Source organism: Typopeltis vanoorti, chromosome 9 (genome assembly GCF_054136105.1).
Source record: "Typopeltis vanoorti isolate ZY-2024b chromosome 9, IOZ_Tvanoo_1.0, whole genome shotgun sequence".
Taxonomy (NCBI): Eukaryota; Metazoa; Arthropoda; class Arachnida; order Uropygi; family Thelyphonidae; genus Typopeltis; species Typopeltis vanoorti.
This window is the reverse complement of record NC_143557.1, coordinates 115,412,447-115,436,079: the sequence shown is the minus strand read 5'-3', so window position 1 is coordinate 115,436,079 and position 23,633 is coordinate 115,412,447. Positions and strand designations below refer to the sequence as shown.

Here is a 23,633-nt window from a genome sequence, read left to right as displayed (position 1 = left end):
TCCAGGACTTGGAAAAGAATCTTGATTCCCAGGAATAGAAAGGCAGACAAATAGAAATTCTAATTAGTATATATAACTGTAGCATCTGAAGAAGCAAGCAATATCAGTGTAATACTTGAGGTCAGGAGAATAAATCAGGTAGGAGTTAGATGGATGAGTAGTAGTATCATTAAACAGGAGCTGAAAAAATAATTGCTGTGGAGGATATATGAGAAGAAATATGATGAGCAAACTCAAAAGCAGTACAAAGTAGAAGCAAGAAAGACAACAGGTATGGTTAAGAAGACCAAATCAGACTGAGAAGAAATTATCTGTCCCAAAGAGTTCTGCTACATAACAAGGAAAAATGACTAAGAAGGATAACTTTAATCAGGCTGACGGTACTGAGGTGACATAGTAGAGTTACTGAATGACCACTCTGCAAAGATCTGTAATGCAAGTGAGGATATTGATGTGATAACAAAGGTTGATGAAGTGGAAGTAGGCAAGATTCTTCTAAATAGCAACTACAAGATGTTTTATTCAGAAAATAAAGATCAGGGAAAGGAACGAGTAGCACTACCATTAAATGAGTGAATTTTGATCTCACTATTCTTCAATGGGGTGAGGATAACCTTGGAAACGTCAACGCAGTTCTGAATAATTTCCTGCAAGAAAGATTTCACATCACATCCTCTTATTTTCAATACCACTGATATAAAACATGAATATTTCTCTTCTTGGACTGGTGTTTCCTAGCACAAATACATCAGAACTATAGCTTCTGCAGCTGCCAAAAACTTGAGCCAATAATTTTCACTTGTATAATTACTAACACTTCATAAATCCCAAATCCATTCAAAACTGGAATACTGCTCACACCAAGTAGCGAACCCAAAGCCTCACCAGCACTGCTTGATGCTATTCAGAAGGTAGCAATCAAATTAAGTGATTAAGTTTCTGCTGTATGCCTATTCTACATGCAATTTCAGTGTCAATGCACTGCCAAATTATCATTTCTCTACTTTCCAAACTCTAAGAACAAAAGTAGCTGCTGGTCAATATCCATTTACCATCCACCTCCAAAACTTATTGAACTAACAATATCTTTTCCTCTTTCATTATAGTTACCTTTGTTCTCTGGAACATTCTTCTTAACTTTGTCTTCCCCAAAAGTTGTAACCTAGAATTATTCAAAAAACATGTCAAGAAATTCCTTCTTGCAACTTTGTTTGTAGGTCAAAAAAACAGAATAAATCAACATGGAATAAAATAAGAGAGAAATTAGTCAAACTAACTATATACAAGACAATATTCAAACCAATTTTAACCTTCTAATCTGATAGCTGGGAGGGAAATAAAACACACAAGAAACCACAGATATGAGTCCTGAGAAAAACTTAGGGGAGTTTTCTGAGTAGATGGCATCAAAGGTAGAATCTTATTAAAAATGAAGCTATTAGGAAAGTGAGAACAGGGCTCATCCAAGGTGGTATAGTCACAAATAGAATGGTAGAAGAAAGGTTAGCAAGACAGGTTTGATATGGAAAAAGTCCAAACCCTAAGTGGACTGATGCAGTCAGTGCCTTAGGAAATAAAAATATAGGATCTGACAATATGGGAGTCCTATAAGATAAAGACTAATTTGGAGAAAAACTCTCAACAGGAAGTTGGTAGTAATGTAAACCCATCATCTACTACTATGATAGGATCCTGTACATCTCTTGAAGGTACATATCAGGAATTTGATGATAACCATAGCTAATATCACCAAACAAAATCAAATTTAATATTAATTTATGAAGAAAAGCTGTATGAACTTATGGAATGGCAATAATGTATAGCATTACTAAGTGACAGAATTCACATACTAGTACCACAAGTCGCAATAGGTAATTAAAATGATCAGTTGGATTTTAATCAGCACACCGTACTCTTTTATAAATTAAAGCAAATACAGTGATCTTTCAATTATCCAGCCACGATGTAAAATTGATTTATCAGTGTGAAGTGAATGTACAGCAAGTATTTGGCTGACATCTTAGCCTATTCAACAAAGATTGGTTAATTGAGAAATCACTAATGCACATTACTCAAACTTGATATAACTGAGACTGTTTTTTTAGTATTTTTTTTTGCAGCTGATCATATATATGTTCATGTACAAATGCAGTTTGCTGAAATAAATAAGCAGTAATTTATTAGGTGGCAGATGACTCATCACCGGTGAAACACCAGTACCACCATCTTGCTTACTGGGCATCTAAAGCAGGTGTTACCATGTTTAGCTCCTAGAGCAAAGATTCTGGTTTCTATCCCCCACCTTCTACATGCAGTGCAAGTAATACTCTTCAAGGACATGCCAAATATACTGCAGAGATCCAGTACCTCTTCCATCTTCGAGGGTACAGCAGTAAAGCAGTTCACAGACTGGCCTCCAGTTAGTGTACAGGACCGAACTAAATGGTAATGCATTTTAGGAGGCTTCTTGATCAATTGACATATAATCTCACTGCCATCTACACTGTCAGGTCATGCAAGGTAATGTAATGATATGCATGGGAGCACTGTTGAGGCCATGTTATGGTTTGGAAAGTTGTGCTCTCTGTATAGACATGTTCAAGTGTATTTTTTCTCACAGTATGTTCCCTTTCATTTTCATCTCACCTTTCGAAACATTAAATATGAAAGTAAGCCTAAACAATTATAGCATCTCTATGGTTAAACTAAAATATAAATCTCCATCCCAAAAAAATTTTAAATTTAAAACTTAAAAATCTCAAAAAAAAATCATCATCATACATCTAAACCTGATGATCTGTTTCTGACAGAAACCCAAATTTCATTAACACAGTCCATCTTAACTGTTCAAATTACATACACTATGTACAATTCCTTCTGCCATAAGAAAGGTACTTGTGTCTTCACGTGATCTGATATTCCTTGCCATTTTTTTTGTCCGCACACAGCATGTATTTGCTATACTCTGCTGCCTCTTGTGAATGAGAGTAATGTAAAAAAATAAAAAAATAAAATAAAATAAAATAAAAAAGTACATACACAAACACACACTGTATAATATATATATATATAACAGTGCCATCATGTGTCCATTTTGGTTGGGTGCGCTGTCATGTGGCTTATGCAACCGGTGGTACAAAATTCACATCGATTTTAACATACGATTGTATTTAATCAATGTATGAAAGTTTTAAGAGTGCATAATGCAACACTCATCATAATTGGTCGAATGCAATTAATTGTAGGATAATCCTGAACACTTTAATCTATCAATTAATTGTAATCAAATCTGTGTAGACTGGGGGACAATGTGTTTGTTTTAAGATATATTAGAAAACAATCATGAAGGAGAATGCTACATTTGGTTGGTATATTTGAATTACTGAAAGATGCAAATATAATGGTAAATTTGGAAGATGAGGATGAGGCTTACCTCCTTCGATTACAATCATATAATCTGCAAAAGATCTGGCAGAAAACAGCACTTTCAGTAGATTGTCAACACTGTTTCTCATTGTAAATGTGACATTTCTGAGTTATAAATTATAGAAAATTATACAGTATATTAAAAACAAATCTATATTGGTGTCTTAAATATGTTAATTCACACTTCACACACACAAAACAGATGAAACTAAGAAAACAAAAAACAGCAACTCGTAACAAATGACAATGTTCAACTGAATTGGCAGATACAACACCCAATCAAAGCAACTGATTTCTGGGTGCTATTGTCTCAGGGCACATCCTCCCTCGCCTTCTGGGTGGTTTAAAAACTGGAATACTAAGAATTTGACCTGCTGCATCACCTGTATGTCTGTGATGCAATGTTTGTGTGTCGAAAAGTGTCCTCTTCATAAAGCATTAGTATATTGTGTTTTAATTTTAGGAATTACACAGACAGAAAACAGAGAAGTTTTTTTGCATTTATTCCTGTTAAATGCAAAAATATAATATTAGTGATACTGCTAGTCTATGGGTGTGCACTGCACATCCTGAATATATGCCCCTGACACACACACACACACACACACACACAATCATAAAAGTGTGATAGTCATACTGGTATCCAATATTAATAGGCAACAGATCTAAACTTGGTATTTTCTCTGTATGTGTGTGCGCTCATTAAATTTCAATAAACACTAATTACACAATTCTGTTTTTTTTTTTTTTTTTTAAATCATTTATAGCCTGATTTTCTCTATCAACAACATGCCATATTTGAATGTTTTATATTTTCTGAGGATTGGTATTGGTCATGGATCAAATTTAGGGAAATGCTGATTTCTTGTAGCATGTAAGCACCAATGATATTAATAGTACAAACATTTCCTAAGCTGAAAAGAAATAATCTCTTTCCAAGTTTTATCTTACCTGGCAATTTTCTGATGATGTGAGTATACTACAAAGTGCTATCACTACTTCTGGATGCTTGAAAGCTTGCTTTAAATCTTGTGTAGCCTAAGAGAGAAAGAGAAGATTGGGAGGATTTTTAGAAAGAATTTCTGCAACATTTTGAAAAATTTTCAAAATTAGTCATAACATCTACTTCTTAAAAATATTCAAACTAAATTAAGTTCACGTGATTCATGTTACGAACATTCTAATAAAATCAAATAGATTAGTTTTATTAATTACTATCAGATTTACCTACCTCAAGGGCTCACTTTAGTGAGTACAAGAGTGACAAACCTAAGGTACCCAATACTGGACCATGCCTTGCTTCATAAAAATACATATGTTAAATTATCTGTAGACGTTCCTCCCCCTCCTTTCTTTTCTTCTTGCATCTTTTCACCAATGTTATCAGAGTATCTGAGGGCTAGGGATGAATCTTTTCTATTTTGCTATTTCATTTTATGCAGTGGGACTTTGCCTCACCTAGTAGGCGAAAATCCCAGCCCAACTAGCCAATGTGGTATGAATTCAGGAACAAAACTTCCTAGATATATGGAAAGAGACTGCAATCCTACCATTTTTTTTCTTGCAGTGACTTTATTTCAAAATGCTAATATGGTTGTCTCTTATAATACATCTCAGCTACACTGGTTGCCACGCAAAATAATCAGAGCCATGTTCAGGGCTTAAGCAGAGGGTCCTGTTCGAGAAGTACATTATAATCTCCAACAAAAGTCAGTAATATTGTGCATGAGGCAGAAGGTATAGGATTAATCTTAGAAGAGAATTTTACATAGGCACATGGAATGTTTAGGATCTACAGATGAGTACTCTTGATATTGTCTGTAAAGAGATGGAGAGGTATAAAATTGACATAATGGGAATTCCAGACACCATATGGAATGGAGAAGGTCAAGAGAGAAAGGTAAGCTAGTTGTTTATTCAGGAGGTGACTCAAAGCATCATGGGGTAGCTGTGATAACGAAGACAGTTCAGGCATGAATCCTTCTTGGTTATTATCCCATTAATGACAGGATACTTTATATTAGACTTAAGGCTCATCCTACCAAATGTGTCAATCATGGTAGTTTGTGTACCCGATATAGATAGGCCTGATGAAGAGAGTGAGAAATTCTATGAAAACTTACAGATTGTTTTAGACTGCCTACCAAGGAGAGATGTACTTTACATCTTAGAGGACTTTAATATAAAAGTAGGAAAGATACAGACCAGTCTATAATTGGCTGCATAAGTTATAGCTCCTGATTTGCATCGTAGAATTATCTTGCTCTCCTTTCACACATTAGGAATCATGTTTGTCTTGAGATTCAAGTGAAACAACCTTATGGGCGTAACTAATTGGCACAGTGGTTTTCAACCTTTTTTTAATATTTGTACCATCAAAACTGAAAAGTTTTGGTAACACTTATTAAAACATGTACAATACAGAATGAACTATAAATACTGTATTAACATGATGATTTAATTATAATCACCATGTGCAGAAATAAAGAGGACTTATGCTGTTGAAGAAACACAATCAGGATATGAGGATAACAATTTCATCATCTCTGATTCTGGGAATGTTTATTACAATGAATCTTATGACTAAATTTTCATCAGAAAACAACCATAATATTATAGTGAATAGAAATTAGAAGAAGTTAAATGAAAGGAAATGTTGATGCGACATTAAATTATGTGAGCAGGCATGCGAGACATGGATTACATTGATTAATGCAAACTTTTACTAAATCCTCAAGATCCACAGTACCTTACCAAAGCAACACTGTGTGTAAGAAAGTTTTCCAGGAAGAAATAGAAAACAATGCAAGATAACATTTGCTTGCAATGTTTAAGCTTTCTGAGAAATATATAGCCATCTGCTTGAAGGTTGTACAAACAAGATATTTGAAAATCAACACAATTTGTCATCTCCTGATGGATTGAAAAAAGACAGGTAAAACATGTAATTATTTATAGAGTGGAGAATCTTTAATATTTACTTTCATAATTTCATAAATTTAACAAATTCAACTGACTGTCATTCATGTGCTTTCAAATCTTTTTTTCCACGTACCACCAGTTACAAAATGCTGCTCTTGCACATTCCTTTAACATACATCCTGATATCTTATTCAATCCTGCTGCTGTGTTAGAATCAAGCTCTTGCAATATTTTTAACATCACTATCTCTTTTATCTGATTATTATTATTATTATTACCCCAAGACCTCATGGAGTCAAAGACTCATCTGGGAGGTCCTTTTATCACACACACACAACTCATCATACCGTGCCTTCAACACATTCAAACTCCTTGCAGACACCACACTCTCAGGCAAGGCATTCCAATTATTTACAACTCTGCACGAAAAAAAACTGCCTCTCACTCCCCTACTCACAACTTCTTTATACAGTTTCCAGGGATGACCTTTGGTTCTCCCCCGATCTCCCACTATTTTCTGGAGAACTTCTCCAGCATTGATCCTATAACAACCCCTTACCAACTTGTAGGTCTCTATCATATCTCCCCTCTTCCTCCTGTCCACAAGACTCTGCAAATTATATCTTCTCAATCTTTCCTCATACTCGACATTCCAGATCAGAAACTACCTTAGTCAGTCGCCTTTGGACCCTTTCCAACATCTCTTCATCCTTCTGAAAACCATGTAACCAAATCTGGGCACAATGATCCATGTGTGGCCTAATCAAAGCCTTATACAATGGAACAAGAATCTCCCAAATTCTACACGTCAGTGTCCTCCGCATCATTCCAAGAAGCATTTGTGTTGTCTTCACAATTTTGGCTATGTGCCCCTAAATTTCAGATCCTTATCCACTATCACCCCCAAATCTCTTATTTCTTCCACTTCCAACAATATATTCTCACCAAGCATAAATTCTGCATCCCATCTTCATTTTCCAAATTTTAAAGCCTTATATTTTGCAACATTGAACTCGCATCCCCATTTCCATGCCCAATCACTCAATTTATTCAAGTCGTCTTGCAAGGCCACAACATCTTCACTACTCTTCATGGTTCATCCCAACTTTGTATCATCTGCAAACAACTGAATATCTCCATCCAAATCTTCACCTATATCATTAATATACAAGTTAAACAGTAATGGCACTAAACCAGACCCCTGAGGTACTCCACTAGTGACTTTCCTTTTCCTGGATATCGCTTCCCCATACACAACTTGTTGATACCTATCAGATAGCCAGTCTCCAATCCAATGCACTAATCTAATATCCAACCCCATCTGCTCTAGTTTGACTATTAATTTATCATGAGGTACTCTATCAAAAGCCTTTGCAAAATCTAAGTATATTACTGTGTATCCTTCTCCTCTGTCCAAGGAAACAGTCACTTTATTGTAATAAGTAAGTAGATTACTAAAATATGACCTCCCTTTAGCAAATCCATGCTGTCCTTCAAAGATAATACCATTGTTGTCAATCCAACTCTGGATCCTAGTTCTCACAAGCTTCTCCAACAACTTAACCACAACACCTGACACACAGATAGGTCTATAATTTGATGCTTGAGTTCGATCACCTCCTTTATGAAGTGGCACAATCTTGCCCTCCTTCCACTCCTTAGGAACTTAACCGAGTTCAAGACTCGTATTAAAAAAATATGTCAAGGCAGGTGTCAACTCCCTGGCTCATTCCTTCAGAATACATGGTGATATATTATCAAATCCCACAACCTTATTAACATCTAGTTTACTCAACTCTCCATACACCACTTGCTCACTTAGTCAGTCTCTCCTTCCCATCATCTACTGCTCTCAATTTCTCCATGAAGTCACATTCACAAGATTGAAAATCCTTTATGAACTGCTCATTAAGTATCTCCACCACATATTCTGCAACAGCTGTCTTTATACCATTTTCTCCTATCAGTGCCATCCTTCCATAATCATTCTTTCTTTTGCTGGCTACATATCGAAAGAACTCCTTAGGATTCTTTTTGGCTTCATCAGTTAACTGCTGTTCATACCTCTCTTTAGCTACCCTCACCAACCAAGTCACCCTCCTTGCCTGATCTTTGTAGACTTCATGGAATTGGTCATTTCCACTTCTCTTATGTTGCCTCCACAATGTCCTCTTTCTCTGTATTGCATGCTTAATCTCTTTATTCATCCATCTCACACCTACCTTATTTAACCCTCTCACCCGTGGAATACATTTAGACATTGCATCTACTAGATAGTTTTTGAAAATCCCACAAGCTGCACTGATCTCTTTTCTAGCTAACTCCTCATTCCATGTTACACCCACAAGTTGTCTCCTGAGCAATTCATAATCATCCCGCACCCCTTGTAGTTCCATATATACCCTTTTCTCACAGAGGTCCTCACACTGCTGGCAACCACCCAGGTAATCACCTCATGGTCACTCTCACCAATTGGTGGGTGATTTGACACCTCATTTATAATTACATCCTCTGATGAGACGACCAAATCCAAGACCCTCAATCCTTGCGTGCCCTCTGTTACATACTGTCTGAGATAGTTATCCCTCAAAAACACTCAAGAGTCTATATTGCCATAATTAAAATTGCCCATAATGATCACCCTTTTCTTATTTGTTTGGCTAATTTGATTATACATTTCATTATCATAGCACTCTCCCCTCCCTTTTTATCCCTTCTATCCTCACAAAACACATAATACCCTTCCATCTCTATTCCTGTCAGGATGTCGTCCTCTTCCAACCATGTCTCACTTATTCCGACAATCTTAGGGTGAACAGATGCAATTAATGCAACCATTTCATCTGCCTTGTTTCTTATACTTCTAGCATTTGTATACAAACACAACAGCTCATTTCTGGATCTACAGCTAGTTCCACTGATACCACCCACTCGATGTGATCTCTCCATGCTCGCCTGGGGGCCATTTCCCTTTCTGCTTATTCATTTTAAAACACTTTTCAATTCCAACTGTTTCCTCTTGATCCCAGGTCATCCCTTCCTTTCCTCTCTACACATGCTCTCACTTCCTCTTGGAGCATCCACCTTTCTCATGCTGTGTACCCCTGTCCACCCTGAGCCTCCCCATTTCCCTGCTCCTCTTGCACACCCATTCTCTCATTTTCTACACTTATAATACTCACTTCCTCATTCATGACCACCTCTTCAATCTCTCCTGTCTTACTCTCCTGCTTGATCTGATTCATTCTCTCTCACTCTACTCACTTTTCTACCTTCCTGCAGCAGTCTCTCCAAGTGATTCACACCATAACCACTCAAATGCAGTCCATTGCTCCCATACAGTTCACTTCGTCCCTCAAACTCATTCCACACATTAACAAACTGCACTCCCATCACCTTACACATTTCAGCCAGCATATCATTCATAATCCTTCTCTCCACCTCATCTCACCACAGATCAGACCATACTTGCACTTTGTTCTCAGATTTGATCATTTGATCATCTGACCACTCTTCCTGTACAGAGATGAGTGACTAAAATAATATCAGGATTCTGTAATCTTGGCTATAGAGAGAGAGAGAGAAGTTTAAGGAATGTAAATTAGAGAATAGGAGAAAAAGAGTTGGTGCGACATTCTCGCTACTAACACTTTCTGTCATCAATTTCATATTTGCATTCATCAATTCCTTGTTTAGGTTGCACTCCGCACACACCCTCCTTCCATCCGCCCTAAACATCCACAAATCATTTATGTAATCGAAAGAATACATATAGCACACCTCACACTTAGCGAAAGAACTGAAGTCTAAATTAAATTCATGGAATGACAAAGCCACCACCATGTTTCCTATGCCAGTTACTGCTCTAAGGTCTAATAATAACGAATTCGTAATTAAGTTTAGGCAAATGAAAATCCCCCACAGTAATAATACTGCTAGTGCACAACTTTTACAGCACAATCATACCTAGGCAACATGCTGACCACTCTTCCTGTCATACTATTCTCTTTTATCCTTCTAAGCAGCCTCCTGATATCCATTCTGACATGCTCTTTGTCCTCTGTCAAATCATTTGTACCGATTAAAACCATCAACTCCTTTGCTCGCTCCCTCCTCATATCCAATGCTTAAATTACTCTACTCATTTTATCACCTGGAAAACATACCGTGTGCATCCTATCATCCCGCACACCTTTAATAACGGAGTTGCCATACAACCCCACTCGCTCATCTTTCGTGCCATCATGATTTGTTTTAATATTTTTTACTAGAATTTTATTAATTTCATTCCGCATCCAATCCAATTCAACTTCTGAATCTCGAGTCACATTCTCTCCATCATTCAATCTTTCTAATTTTCTAACTATCGAATCCCTCTTCTCACTTTCACTCTCATTCATCCTTCTGTGCTTCTGTACTTTTGGTCCAACATGCGTCCAACTTTCGCTATCATTAATACTTTTGATTTTTTCCGCTTTTGATTCCTGCATCACGGCGTTTCTAGTTTCATTTGTTCTCTCGATTTCGTTTCCTTCCGCCACTCTTGCCTCACTTTCGTCCTTTTTTTAACATCCGTTACGATTTTTAAATCACTCATTTTATTTTTTACTGATTTTTTAACATTCTTTCACCTCTCTTTCACACCATCCTTCTCTTTCGAACGTGCACTCATTTTCCTTGCGACATTCTTGCTACTAACACTTTCTGTCATCAATTTCATATTTGCATTCATCAATTCCTCATTCAGGTCGCACTCTGCACACACATCCTCCTTCCATCCGCCTTAAACATCCACAAATCATTTATGTAATCGAAAGAATACATATAGCACACCTCACACTTACGAAACGACTGAAGTCTAAATTATCCATTCATCCTCCTCAAATGTATGTTTAGGGATTTGATTCACATCAATTTTGCATGTGCATTTATTCATTATAACATTTAAGTTAGTTCCTTAGTTTCAATAGCTGGAAAACTTTGTTCTTTTTAATTCAAAGAAGATTATGACGAGTGTCAATGAACAAATGTCAATGCATATTTAATTTAAATTAACAAATTATTTAATACTCTGTGATGTTCATCCTCTTCTGCATTATTATCTTCAAGGAGTGAGAAACCTTTTGCTGGAAATCCATTGAAAGGTCTTTGGTATCAGTCCTATAAAACCCCTTTAACATATATGCTCCTATGATGTAACCCTTTTTTTCATCTGTTTATGAAGGCCACAGATTTTCAATATCTATTCTCATAAGGAGCATTCCAGATTAGCCTTTTGATCCTCTCCTCCACTTCATCCCCATGAAATCCAGTTGACGAAATCTGCAGTGGCATGTCAATGTGTTCTTCAATAACTACGTAATCTGATGTGCTATTTTGTCACTTCTACAATATGCTCTAAACTTCAACTCCATGTCCAGGATTGCATCCAAATCTCTAGATCATCAGTTCCCAACCAGTGGTATGTGTAAACCTTCATAAAAAATAACTACTGCAACAAGCTTAATGCAAGTCTGGATTTCAGACTGCATCTTGTATCTTTTGAGCCTGATTTCAAGAAACTAAGTGCATCAAAGGAAGCTCAACGATCTCACCAACAATTTTTCAATCGGCTAGTGATCCGCATATCAATTATTACAGACTTTTCAGATAACACAAATAAATATTTTTAATAATAATAATTGTTAAATACTTGATCATCATTATCAATATTTAACATGAAGATATACTTATTTCTGCATTACAAATATTGTAAAATTAATCTGTGGTTTGTACCTTTAGTGTAGTAATTTTCTTTTCCCAACTCATTACCTCATTTCCACTATTTTACATTAAGATAGGCACTGAACAAAAGCGTCAGTATTTAAAAACAGCTATTTTAAAAACAAGGGATACAATTTATAGAAATTGGTTTAAAAGGGGTACACAAGTGGAAAAAGGTTGGAAACCACTGCCCTAGATGATCAATTTCCTGCAGCCCAGTTCCATTGATACAGAACACACCATATGATCTCTTCTTTCCAAAGTGCATCACTACATTTGGCCATGTTAAAATAGCAGTCACTTAGCGCAAGTCTTTTAAGTTATCCAATAGTATTGCTACATCAGCAGACAACTGAATATTTCCTCTTAAATTATTTCCTATACCACTGTTGTACAAATTAAATAGCAGAGAACCAAGTACTGAGCCCTACAGCACACCATTAGTCACTCTGCCTTTTCTTAGACTTGACTCCACCATAAAACCACTCTTTGATATCTTTCCATCAACTATCCTCTAATCCAAATTTCCAGTTTCCTATCCATCCCATTTGATCAAAATTTATGCAACAGAGTTTCACATAGAATTCTGTCAAATGCCTTCACAAAGTCCAACAGCATACTGAGTAGTCATTTCTTTAATCCAACTTAACTGTCACTTATTATAAAAAGCAAGCAAATTACTAATGCAAGACCTACCCCTTCATTAAACCATGTTGCCCTCTATAAAGTAGCATATTTCTATCCACCCAGTATTGAATATATTGAATTCCATCGTTCACCAATTTCTCCAATATCTGAACAATTACTCCTGAGATACTGATCGGCCTAATTCTGTCTTGCAGCTTTCTTGATGTAGTGGAACTATTTTGCCTTCTTTCCACTATGTTGACACTTTCCCAGAACCAAGGCTCAAACAGCTGGTCAGAGGAGGTGATAATTCCATTGAGCTTTTGGGTAATGCATGGAATGATATATCATCTAATCCCATGGCAGTGTTGGCATTAAGGTTCTGTAATACCCTTCTTCTTCTTCAACCATTTGGTTCTGTCCACTGCTGGATGAAGGTCTTCTCCCCGTGATTTTCCAGACGACTTGGTTTTCTGCTTCTCCTATCCATCTCACTTCTGCAATTTGTTCCAGTTCATCCCTCCACCTTCTCGGTCTTCCTTTGTCTTGTTCCATCCATTGGTCTCCACTCTGTTGTTTTTCTAGTCCATCTCCCGTCACTGTAGTCAGGTCATCTCCCGTCTCTGTAATACCCTAAGTACCTCCAATTCATAAACTTCTATTCTCCCTTCAGTCAATGTCACATCTGGCCTGCAATATCACCATCTGGATTTCCGAAATGATCATTGGTAACAACTTGGTAAATAAAAAATTTACTTCTTATGTTTTTCTTATTTCTGTTATCTCCCTACCATCAGAACTTCAAAGCCATCCTTCCATAATCATTCTTCCTTTTACTTGCCACATAGCAAAAACTCTATAGGATTTCTTTTGGCCTCATTGGCTAGTATCCTCTCATAATTACATTTACCTTTTTTGTGCCTTATACTGGTCATGAACTTGCTGATCACCTTTTGCTTTATATTCCTTCAACAATTTTTTCTTTTATGAAAGTTCTGCTTTATTAATCTCCTCCCCCATCAACTTGGAAGGGGGGAGTATGGACAGGGAGTTGAAGTTAAAGGGCATATTGCAAAGTTATCCAAAACAGCACATCAGATTATATGGTTATTAAAGAACACATAAGGTACAGATATTTCATACTAAAACTAATAGTACATCTTCAGTGTTACAAACAGATAGGAATGGAATATAAGTAACAAACATTCGGTGGATCACCTATTAAAATACATTGTTGTCGCGAGCTAGGAAATGAAAGAAATTAATAAATAATTAATATTTAAGATAATTGTTTTTTTTAATGATTACATAAAATAAAAGTCTCCCAGATCTTCGAGAGAGAGAGACAATCATTTTGATTTAAATTCGGTTGGTGTAAAATAGCTTCACAACTTTCTTTAAACAGGCATTCATATCTGAACCTGCATCTATGAAGGAGAATATTTTTATCCCACTGGATATTATGGATAGTGGTAGTACTGTGTTGTGCTAGACCAGACTTCTGAGGTTTGTTGTAATCAATATAATATTGATTTTAATTCTTTTTTCCACAGAACGGCCAGTTTGTCCAAAATAAGAAACATCACATTCACATGGTATTTGGTAAACGCCAGCCAAAGATAGAGATAACAGTTTATCTTTGAAGAAGGCAATAAGGAAGAAATTCTGTTGATAGGAATATACGTGGGAATCAATTGGTACTTTTTTAAAATTCTACCTATAGGTGCTGAGATTCCTGGAATGTAGGGGATTGGAACTCTGCAAACTGTTGAAGAAACCTTAGGTATTGGAACATAACATTCAATTATCTGTTGGATTTGATTAGGATAGTAATTATTAGATACCATTAACTTTTTAATGATGGAAAGTTCTTTTAAGATTTCTGGAGAAGAGCAAACTTTATGTGCTCTATTAATTAGAGATTTAAGAATGCCAAATTTTTGAGATGTGTGGTGAGCAGACTTTTTATGGATATATCTGCCAATAAATGTGGGTATTCGAAAGACGCTTGTAGATAAGGTACCAGAATTTTCCTTTTCCATGGTGAATTGGATACGAGGGTGATAATTAATTACTATCCTAATAATTACTATCCTAATCAAATCCAACAGATAATTGAATGTTATGTTCCAATACCTAAGGTTTCTTCAACAGTTTGCAGAGTTCCAATCCCCTACATTCCAGGAATCTCAGAACTTATAGGTAGAATTTTAAAAAAGTACCAACTGATTCCCACGTATATTGCTATCAACAGAATTTCTTCCTTATTGCCTTCTACAAAGATAAACTGTTATCTCTATCTTTGGCTGGCGTTTACCAAATACCATGTGAATGTGATGTTTCTTATTTTGGACAAACTGGCCGTTCTGTGGAAAAAAGAATTAAAGAACATTAATATTATATTGATTACAACAAACCTCAGAAGTCTGGTCTAGCACAACACAGTATTACCACTACCCGTAATATCCAGGGGGATAAAAATATTCTCCTCCATAGATGCAGGTTCAAATATGAATGCCTCTTTAAAGAAAGTTGTGAAGCTATTTTACACCAACCGAATTTAAATCAAAATGATTGTCTCTCTCTCTCGAAGATCTGGGAGACTTTTATTTTATGTAATCATTAAAAAAAACAATTATCTTAAATATTAATTATTTATTAATTTCTTTCATTTCCTAGCTCGTAACAACAATGTATTTTAATAGGTGATCCACTGAATGTTTGTTACTTATATTCCATTCCTATCTGTTTGTAACACTGAAGATGTACTATTAGTTTTAGTATGATATATCTGTACCTTATTTATTAATTAAAATTATTACTGTGGACTTACGTGTTCTTTAATAATTATACTATGCCAGGTACCTCTAAAAATAAGATTATATGGTTGTTGAAGAACACGCTAACAAGTAAGGATAGAAAGGTTATTGTTCCACTATATAAGGCCACATCTAGACACCTGGATTCTGTGGAGATGAAGAAGTAAAAGAGAGGATAGTATGGTAAGAGGCAAAGATTATGGCAGGTCTATAGAATGTTCCCTAACTAGCTGATAGGCAAAGGAGAGTTGACGATAGAAGCATATAAGTTATTAAAGAGCTTTTATTGAAATGACACTCGCGACTTTTTTTCAGTACATGGCAAAAAGGGAGAAAATGGGGGGGGGGGGTCATCCATGGAAATTATATGAGTGTGGCTAGCAAGGATGTTCGGAGTAGATTTTTTCGCTCGGAGGGTGTTGAAATGGTTGCATGCAAGTGCTTTGTCAGTGGGCGAGTTCAAGGAGAGGCATGATAGGTATTGTGTGAATAATGGATCTCCAGTGATGAGTCTTCTGAATTCATGGAATAATAATACAGCTGAGAATTCCTCAACATGAATGTGCGCATTTAGGTTGCTTTTTTTTTTTTTTTTGTTCATGATACATTCCATAAAATAGGGATTACGTTTATTCTATAAAATACGGCTTTCGCCGTTTTTACTATGCAGGTTACCCTTCTTTCCTGTGCTTCATACTGGTCATCCCACATTCCTAAATGCCAAGTATGGGTATGTGGAATGTTTATGTTATCTGGCAAATAAGTCACACGAAATGTAAGAAATATTTAACTTCATGAAGTATTTAACAGTTGGAATAAAATATCGCAACTACAGCATTGTTATCCATGTGATTTAAATGTGCCTGATGCAGTTGTTTATTTATTTAATGGATTCACTTGTTTCACGAACAAGCTAAATTAAAAGCACGTGGACCCAGAGGCCAAACACATCGATATTTGAAGTCTCTAAGCCTAACTCAGGAGCAGTATTATTTGTTGGTGAACACAGCATACTAATGCTAGTCCAGCGATTTCATTAAAAAAGAAACACGGAGCAACAAATAATACACAGGTTTTTTGAATCATACCTGCAAAAGAACAGCATTATCAGGAACAAGCAGTCGAGATAAAATATCAATCAACACTGCCTCCATTTCGAACGTGTAGCGACTGCTTGAAAAAAAAAAAAAAAAAAATATTTATATTTTAAATTTCGATTTTGTGTGGTGGCGCATGAAATTACTCTGATCATGATGCACAAAATTTCCCTAATATTTTCATGAAGATTCTGAGACAAAATGTAGTTTTTGAGGATGTCATTAAAACATGTAAAGATAACTTGTGTTTATCAGCTAAAAATCAGCTAATACCTTTTTGTTCCCGTATATAAGGAGAGTAGGCGAGGCCGTTTAGCCCTATCTAACTTGTGTTTATTATTATTATTATTATTTAATTTACTTTCATTATCGCAAGCTCAGCGGATGTGGCGTTTGCCAACCACGGCGCTTGGCCGCACGAAGGAAGACTTGGTTTCGAGTCTAGTCGGCGACTAGAGGAAATTTTTCTAAGCCTTTTTTCTACTGGTTCCCGAGTTAGTCGATCTCTGGCACGGGCAAGCAGGTTTTTCCTCCCGGAAATTCGGGTTTTTCGTCCTGTAAACTCAAGAAAATCGACCGTAGAACCCACATTATTTCAGACATTAAATATAATGTATTAGGGTTAGGGACCACGAGATGGCGGCACAACCAGTGGAGATTGAACTGCCCACTCAGTCTCCAAAAGTTAGATAGGGCTAAATGTCCTCGCCTACTTCCCGCATACGGGAATAAAAAGGCGTTAGATGATTTTTTTTATCGCAAGAAATAAAGATATACACAATGCAAAATCGAATCATGCTGGAGAGTACATGGAAGCAAACCACATAATAACTTCATGCACTAAGAAGCTTCTCAAATGTCTATCTCAGCCTTTAACTGTATCAGTTTACGAGTACAGTCTTTTTATGGCTCCATTTTCAGCCATTCGGGAATGAAATGTGTGTTTTGCTAATATTTCTTCTGTCATTCTGTTTACATGACCAACCTTAAATTAACTCAGCTGATCCATTCTCCCGAATGTTAACAATGTCATCCCCCCAATACTTCCATTTTTTTAACATGATTCTTCATTTGATGCCATCTATTCTATCTCCTAATTTTGATCAGAACTCCTATATCCAGGACCGGCTCTAGGCTTAATCACAAGAGGCACTGGCTTTGGGGTACAATGGCTTTGGGGCTCCAACATTGTAAAAAAGTAATAGTATTACTCGAAGTAATAGTAATAGTCAAGCGTTGGTGGTAAGAGAAGTGCCGCCCCCCCCAAAATGCTCTATACGTTCTTTTTTGGCAATAACTATAAATTGCTTTATCATAAAGAATTTATGATGCCTGTTTTATCTTACAATGCATTGATAAAAACTAGCTTAGAGGTACCACAAACTGGCATAGGCGCGCCACATACCCTAGATTCGGCACTGTCTATATCTATTGTGGTGAACTATTCTATTTAAAATTTTATTTCTATCCCTTAACCTACACACACACCGGCCTCTGAATTAGAAACTTTTATTTTACGCATAGGCACATGACTGCCAATACCGATCCGATTCCCTGTGCATAGTACAGAAACATGTGGATCGCGAACAGTCTTCATTAAATGTTCCGGTCTATTGTTGCTCACAGAAAGTTCTGTTTGTCCGTACAAGTCTTCAAACAACGGTGAAATCTCTTAGACAAGCAAATGGTTATTTTGTCTACTGATTAAATACCTGTGATACCTCACCTTTTTAGAAACCAGTCAGCTCTGCTATTTAAAAAAAAATCGTGACTCCAGCCAGACTGGCACCAACAATAAGCCCTTTATCGAACTCCAAAAGATCCTTTGTTTTTTCCCATTGTGATCAACACATTGACGATTACTAACCAGCCACATTTTTATGTAGTTGCCAAGAACACGTGGTGACGCAGGTGGCTCGCACGAGATGTAATAGTAGAAGTAATGGAAGAAGTGTATGGAAGAACACGTGGCAGCAGAAAAGATGAAAATCTCCCTACCCCATCATACGACGATGGAGTGAGAGAGCTTATGTCACACAGGTTTTTATCAGTTCAAAATGACTTAGATGAAAAGATAAGAGAATTGTTTATAAACAAATTTATTATAAATTTGCTAATTTCTTTTAATACCCAAAGGGAGTAGAATTTATCGTTTTAGCTATATCTAGTTTTTGGAGCCCAAGGGAATCTCCACTTTTAGCGAATCAGAATTCGTTCGTCCGAATTCTCAGTGATTTTAAACTGCGTCTGGTGAAGAGAAAGTACGGCAGAAAACTGCCCTCGTATTGTGTGTCTCTATTATTCTATTACTGTCTGAAATAGCATAAGTTCTGTAGTCAAATATTTTTAAGTGTGTGTGTGGGGGGGGGAATCCAGGTTTCTGGGAAAAAACCCACTCGTTCAGCAAGAACCAGTCAAAGCAAAGGTTCGCTTATATATTGGTCCAATATATATCCAATATTATTGGATATATAAAGGAGGGTCATGGAACTTCTATTAGAAGTTTGGTTTTAGGAAAAAAGCGATCAACTATTGATTTATTTTTCTGTAGGAGAAATAATGAAACGACACTGAGAATTGGAGAAAGGCCATTTATAGTATTTCTTAATTTGTAAAAATCATTTCAGTTCAATGGGCAAAAGCGTGGGAAATAATAGGAGTAGGAAATAAGAAATAGCAGTGATCAAGAATATGTATATATGTGAAATGTGAGGGACCTCCGAAGACTAACAATAGCGAAATAGTGTGGTTTAGCCCCTAGTATTGGACACTGTAATAAGGAAATGTCTTATTTCCATGGCTGTGCCCTATGAAGAGATGAAGTGTCCTAGATATGGTTAATGATCACAAAGGTGAAATAGAGTTTGCAGTTGATGTAGTGATTTGGGAAGATCCAGAAGAAGAGAAGCAACAACAGAAGAAACTAGACAAATGAAGCAACAACAGAAGAAACTAGACAAATGAAGCAACAATGTGATACAAATCAGTGGTTTATATATTAATAACAAGATGAGTAAGACATGGTCTTAAATCATAGAGAAAATGTAAAATTTATTGGTGCTGGACTCATTGGGCATCATGAAGCTTATCAAAAACTTCAGATATTTGTGAAGTTTGCTATCTAGTTATGGAGGTTCACATCAAGAGATATTGAGGAAGATTTCACTGTGCAAAAGTGTTTGCTTTGGGAGGGAGTTTCCGTTGAGATGTAAGCTTTCAATTATAGTATGTCCACACTTTTGAGATCTCCACTTGGAAACTTGCCAAGAATAGTCGATTCATGCTGAAGGGGAGAAAGAAATGAAGGACGTACGAATTGGTCGCCAACACGCGAAATCACGTGCTTTATAGGTAAAATTTTCCAACTGTTATACAAGCAACATAGTTAACTACAATGATCATAAAATAGAAGTTAATTTTCCGACGTGTAATAATAAACAACTCATCCCGCAATACGGATTGATTACCCTATTATCGGAATGGATTCTCCTTTTTGTGACATGAGCAGAAGTGTCGAAGGATCTCTAATTGGTGGGTGAACTATAAGAGTTGCTTTTTGATCATTTGTCTTAAGCAACAGAGACTTGGCGATTAAGGAAATGAGACAAAAGTAGAAAATACAAGAATGAAAATGAAACTTTTGAGGACAATGTTGGCAATTGGAAGAACGACGGTAAGTTGTGCATTTCGATTGGAAAAGGCAAAGTCGTGATGGGAGGAATCTTTATATGGACTTTTTTCAATTGAAGGTGAGTTAGCCGCTCTCATACGGAGGTAGCAGGGTTTTTTCTCCCAGAAACTCGGAAACTCGGAGTGTGTTTCTCCTAGAAACACACTCAAATATTAGTGGCGGTGGTGGTGGTAGGCGGTGGATGGTTGGTTGTAGCGGTTCTGTGTAGTGGTTAAGACGGAGGGTTGTACAGTGGGTGTCATCTGTACAACCAAGTCCATAGACTCGGTTGTACAGAGGTCTGTGGATGAGTCTACGGACTCATTGGAGGCGTTACGAATAACAGAAAAAGATAAAATAAAAAATGTATACGTTAATAATCTTTTAGGATTAGAGAGTGTTGAAGAAATGCTTGTGAAATGTCTCTTGAAGCAATTTGGACATATCATCACAATGAATTTAGAAAGAATTCCAATAAAAATATAACGTATGAAAAGTGATGGGAAATGACCAAAGGGAATACCACAGAAAATATGCAGGAGAAATTATATAAGAGAATGTTTAGAAAATAAAAGGAATTTGAACTGGAATAGTATTAACGAAGAAAGAATATAGGAGAGGATAGAAATTAAGGTAGATCACTACAAGCCTCCTTGGAAGAATCAATTTTTGTCTTGTTTAGAGTCTCCAAAGTTCAGTTTTTATTTGAAATAATTTTTCTTCAATAATATTTTATATTTTAGTATACACTTTAACTCTGAAAGTTACTTGACAGATTTGATTCTTTTTAACATTTTAGTACATATATTCTTTTCAATGAGAATTTTTTTCTTTAGAGGAACTTCTAAGTCTTTCTTCGATCCCCTCCCTCAAGTTAGTCGATCTCTGATATAGGCAAGCAGGGTTTTTCTCCTGGAAAGTTGTGTTTTTCGTCCTAAACTCAAGAAAATCGGCCATTGAACCCCACATTATCTAAGACAATAACATATCATGTTAGGGTTAGGTACCACCAGATAACGAAACATGTCGGTTGTCTCTTCATCAAAGGCAATTTATTATTAGTCTTGCACCAGACTGGCTACCGGTGGTGACTGAACCCATTCAATCTTCAGAAGTTAGATAAGGTTAAAACTGCCCCACCTACTCACTATTAGGAAATAAAAGGAGTTAGCTGATTTTTTAAAATTAATTTTTACTCTTCCAAAAAGACACACCCCACACACCCTGAACATTCCTTTAGCATCTGTGCTGATATCCCATCAATCTCAACTGTATTGCCGAATTCATATTACATTTATTCAACAGCTCTAGTACACCCTCCTCATATACTTGAGTTACTTCCTCCACTATAGCGATAGCTTTCAGGGGAATGTCGCACACACCATGCTGACACCTTTTATCAAAATCACATTTATCAGTTGAGTAATCTCTTCTGCATCTGATACCTGCATGTCATCCAAATTAAAGAGCATTATTCTTTCACATTCATTCTTTTGTTACTTGCAACACAACATTAGGATTCTTTTGGAATTTTTCAGCTTGCAGTTTCATTTCATAGTCACACTTAATTTTCCATACAACAGTTGTCACTGTTTTGACCGCTTTATAATTTTCATATCTCACACATCCTTATACCCAAGGTATTATTTACACATAATCTTTCTTCCCCAAGCACTACGCTGTGTTTATGCTTTCAATTCTAGGGACAGATTCCAAATTAGCATCATTGATGTGTTTTAAAATTCCTCCCTTGCCTTGCCGATATCCTTACCACCTAGCAACCGATATCATGACATGGGACAGAACATGGTATATGTCTTAGTTGATCATAATTTCCTGCTTTGAAGTTCTCCATGTAACTTTTTTTAATTGTAATATCCATGCACTTGGCTACTTCCCACCTCAGCAGCATGATCACTGTCGCAAACGTGAGACAGACAGTCACGTCTTTCCTGAATCCCCATTCGACACTATAATGAGGTCTATTATTCTTTGACCTTGTGTTCCTTCAGTCACATTCTGCTAAGGAAACTGTCAGGCAACAGCTCAATAAATTCGGGTTAATAATTTTATCAAGATCTCACAGCTACCCAATCAATATTTGGAAAATTACACTCACCCATGGTGATTAATCGTTTACTACCCATTAAGTTTATTTGTCTTTGCATTTCATTGTCACTTTCAGCTAGCCCACTTTGTGGACTAGCTGAAACTCACATCAAATATTCCCATACTGACTATTCCATGGAATTACGAATACAGTTACCAATATTGCAATCATGAGCGCCTGTGTAGTTCAATGGACGTGAGCCGTCATGGCCGTAGACTGCCCCAAGAAAGAGTGTCATATGCTCAATTCTTGTTGCCGACTAGAGGAACTTTTACTAAGCCATTTTCCGACCGATTTAAGAGTTAGTCGATCTCTGGCACGGGTAAGTGGGTTTTTCTCCATGAAACTCTGTTTTTTTAACACATAAACTGAAAAAAAAATTGACAGTAGAACCCATACTATTTTTCAGACAGTAAAATATAGTGTAAGGATTAGGGACCACGAGATGGCTGCACTAGTCAGCCGCATCGCTTCACCCGTGCTGTGTATAATTTGTGATAATCTTTTGCCAGTTATCTCTGATTGGCTTTCGGTGGAGATTGAACTCTCCCCTCAGTCTCCAAAAGTTAGGGCTAAAACGACGTCAACTCCCTGTAGAAGAATAAAAGGTGTTAGCGGAATTTTTGATTTTTGATATTGCAATCATAGCTATCTACCCTAACTGGACTCCAATTATCTGATATTATTAGCATCGCACTTCCTCCGTTCCCATTTTGCTTATCTTTCTTAAAAATACTGTACCGTTTACATTCAATACCAGTGAGTATATCTTCATCTGTGAGTTAGGTCTCGCTAATGCTATTAATCTTAGGAGGCATCGCATTCACTACAGCAACAAATTCAATCCCTTTGCCCATTATATTCCAGACATTTGTGCACACACATAATCAGTGCCCGTGAGAGGAATTATATCAGGAGTACAGTTTCTTTTGGGCCCTTTACCTTCTCAATTAGTCATTGTTTTTATGGTTGCCAGGCTTAGGTAAGATATATCTTCTGTAACCCTCTCAGAGGCCCTGGACATAATAAGTCACCTGCATGCTTTTTTGGTATACTTTTCTTTAAAGTTTGTTTGTATTCCCCAATTCAAATTTCTGTTCATAACTAATGCTTCACTTATATAGACATCCTTATTTGCACACCATGGCACTTGACCACATGAAGGAAGATTTCTTGGTTTCGAATTTAATCGGCGACAA

The 23,633-nt window shown here is 36.5% G+C and overlaps 1 protein-coding gene across 1 annotated transcript in view; it reads right to left on the bottom strand.

The window, feature by feature from the left end:
- LOC150103443 (importin-4-like) overlaps nt 1-16,737 on the bottom strand; it is a 321,740-nt gene extending 305,003 nt beyond the window's left edge. Inside the window, exons 1-2 of the mRNA XM_090397560.1 lie at nt 16,646-16,737; nt 4,378-4,464 (exon numbers count right to left, since the gene is read on the bottom strand). Coding sequence (XP_090253686.1) covers nt 4,378-4,464; nt 16,646-16,711 — 153 coding nt within the window. The 5' untranslated portion in view covers nt 16,712-16,737. The remainder of the gene's footprint in view (nt 1-4,377; nt 4,465-16,645) is intronic.
- Between the last annotated feature and the right edge of the window lie 6,896 nt (nt 16,738-23,633).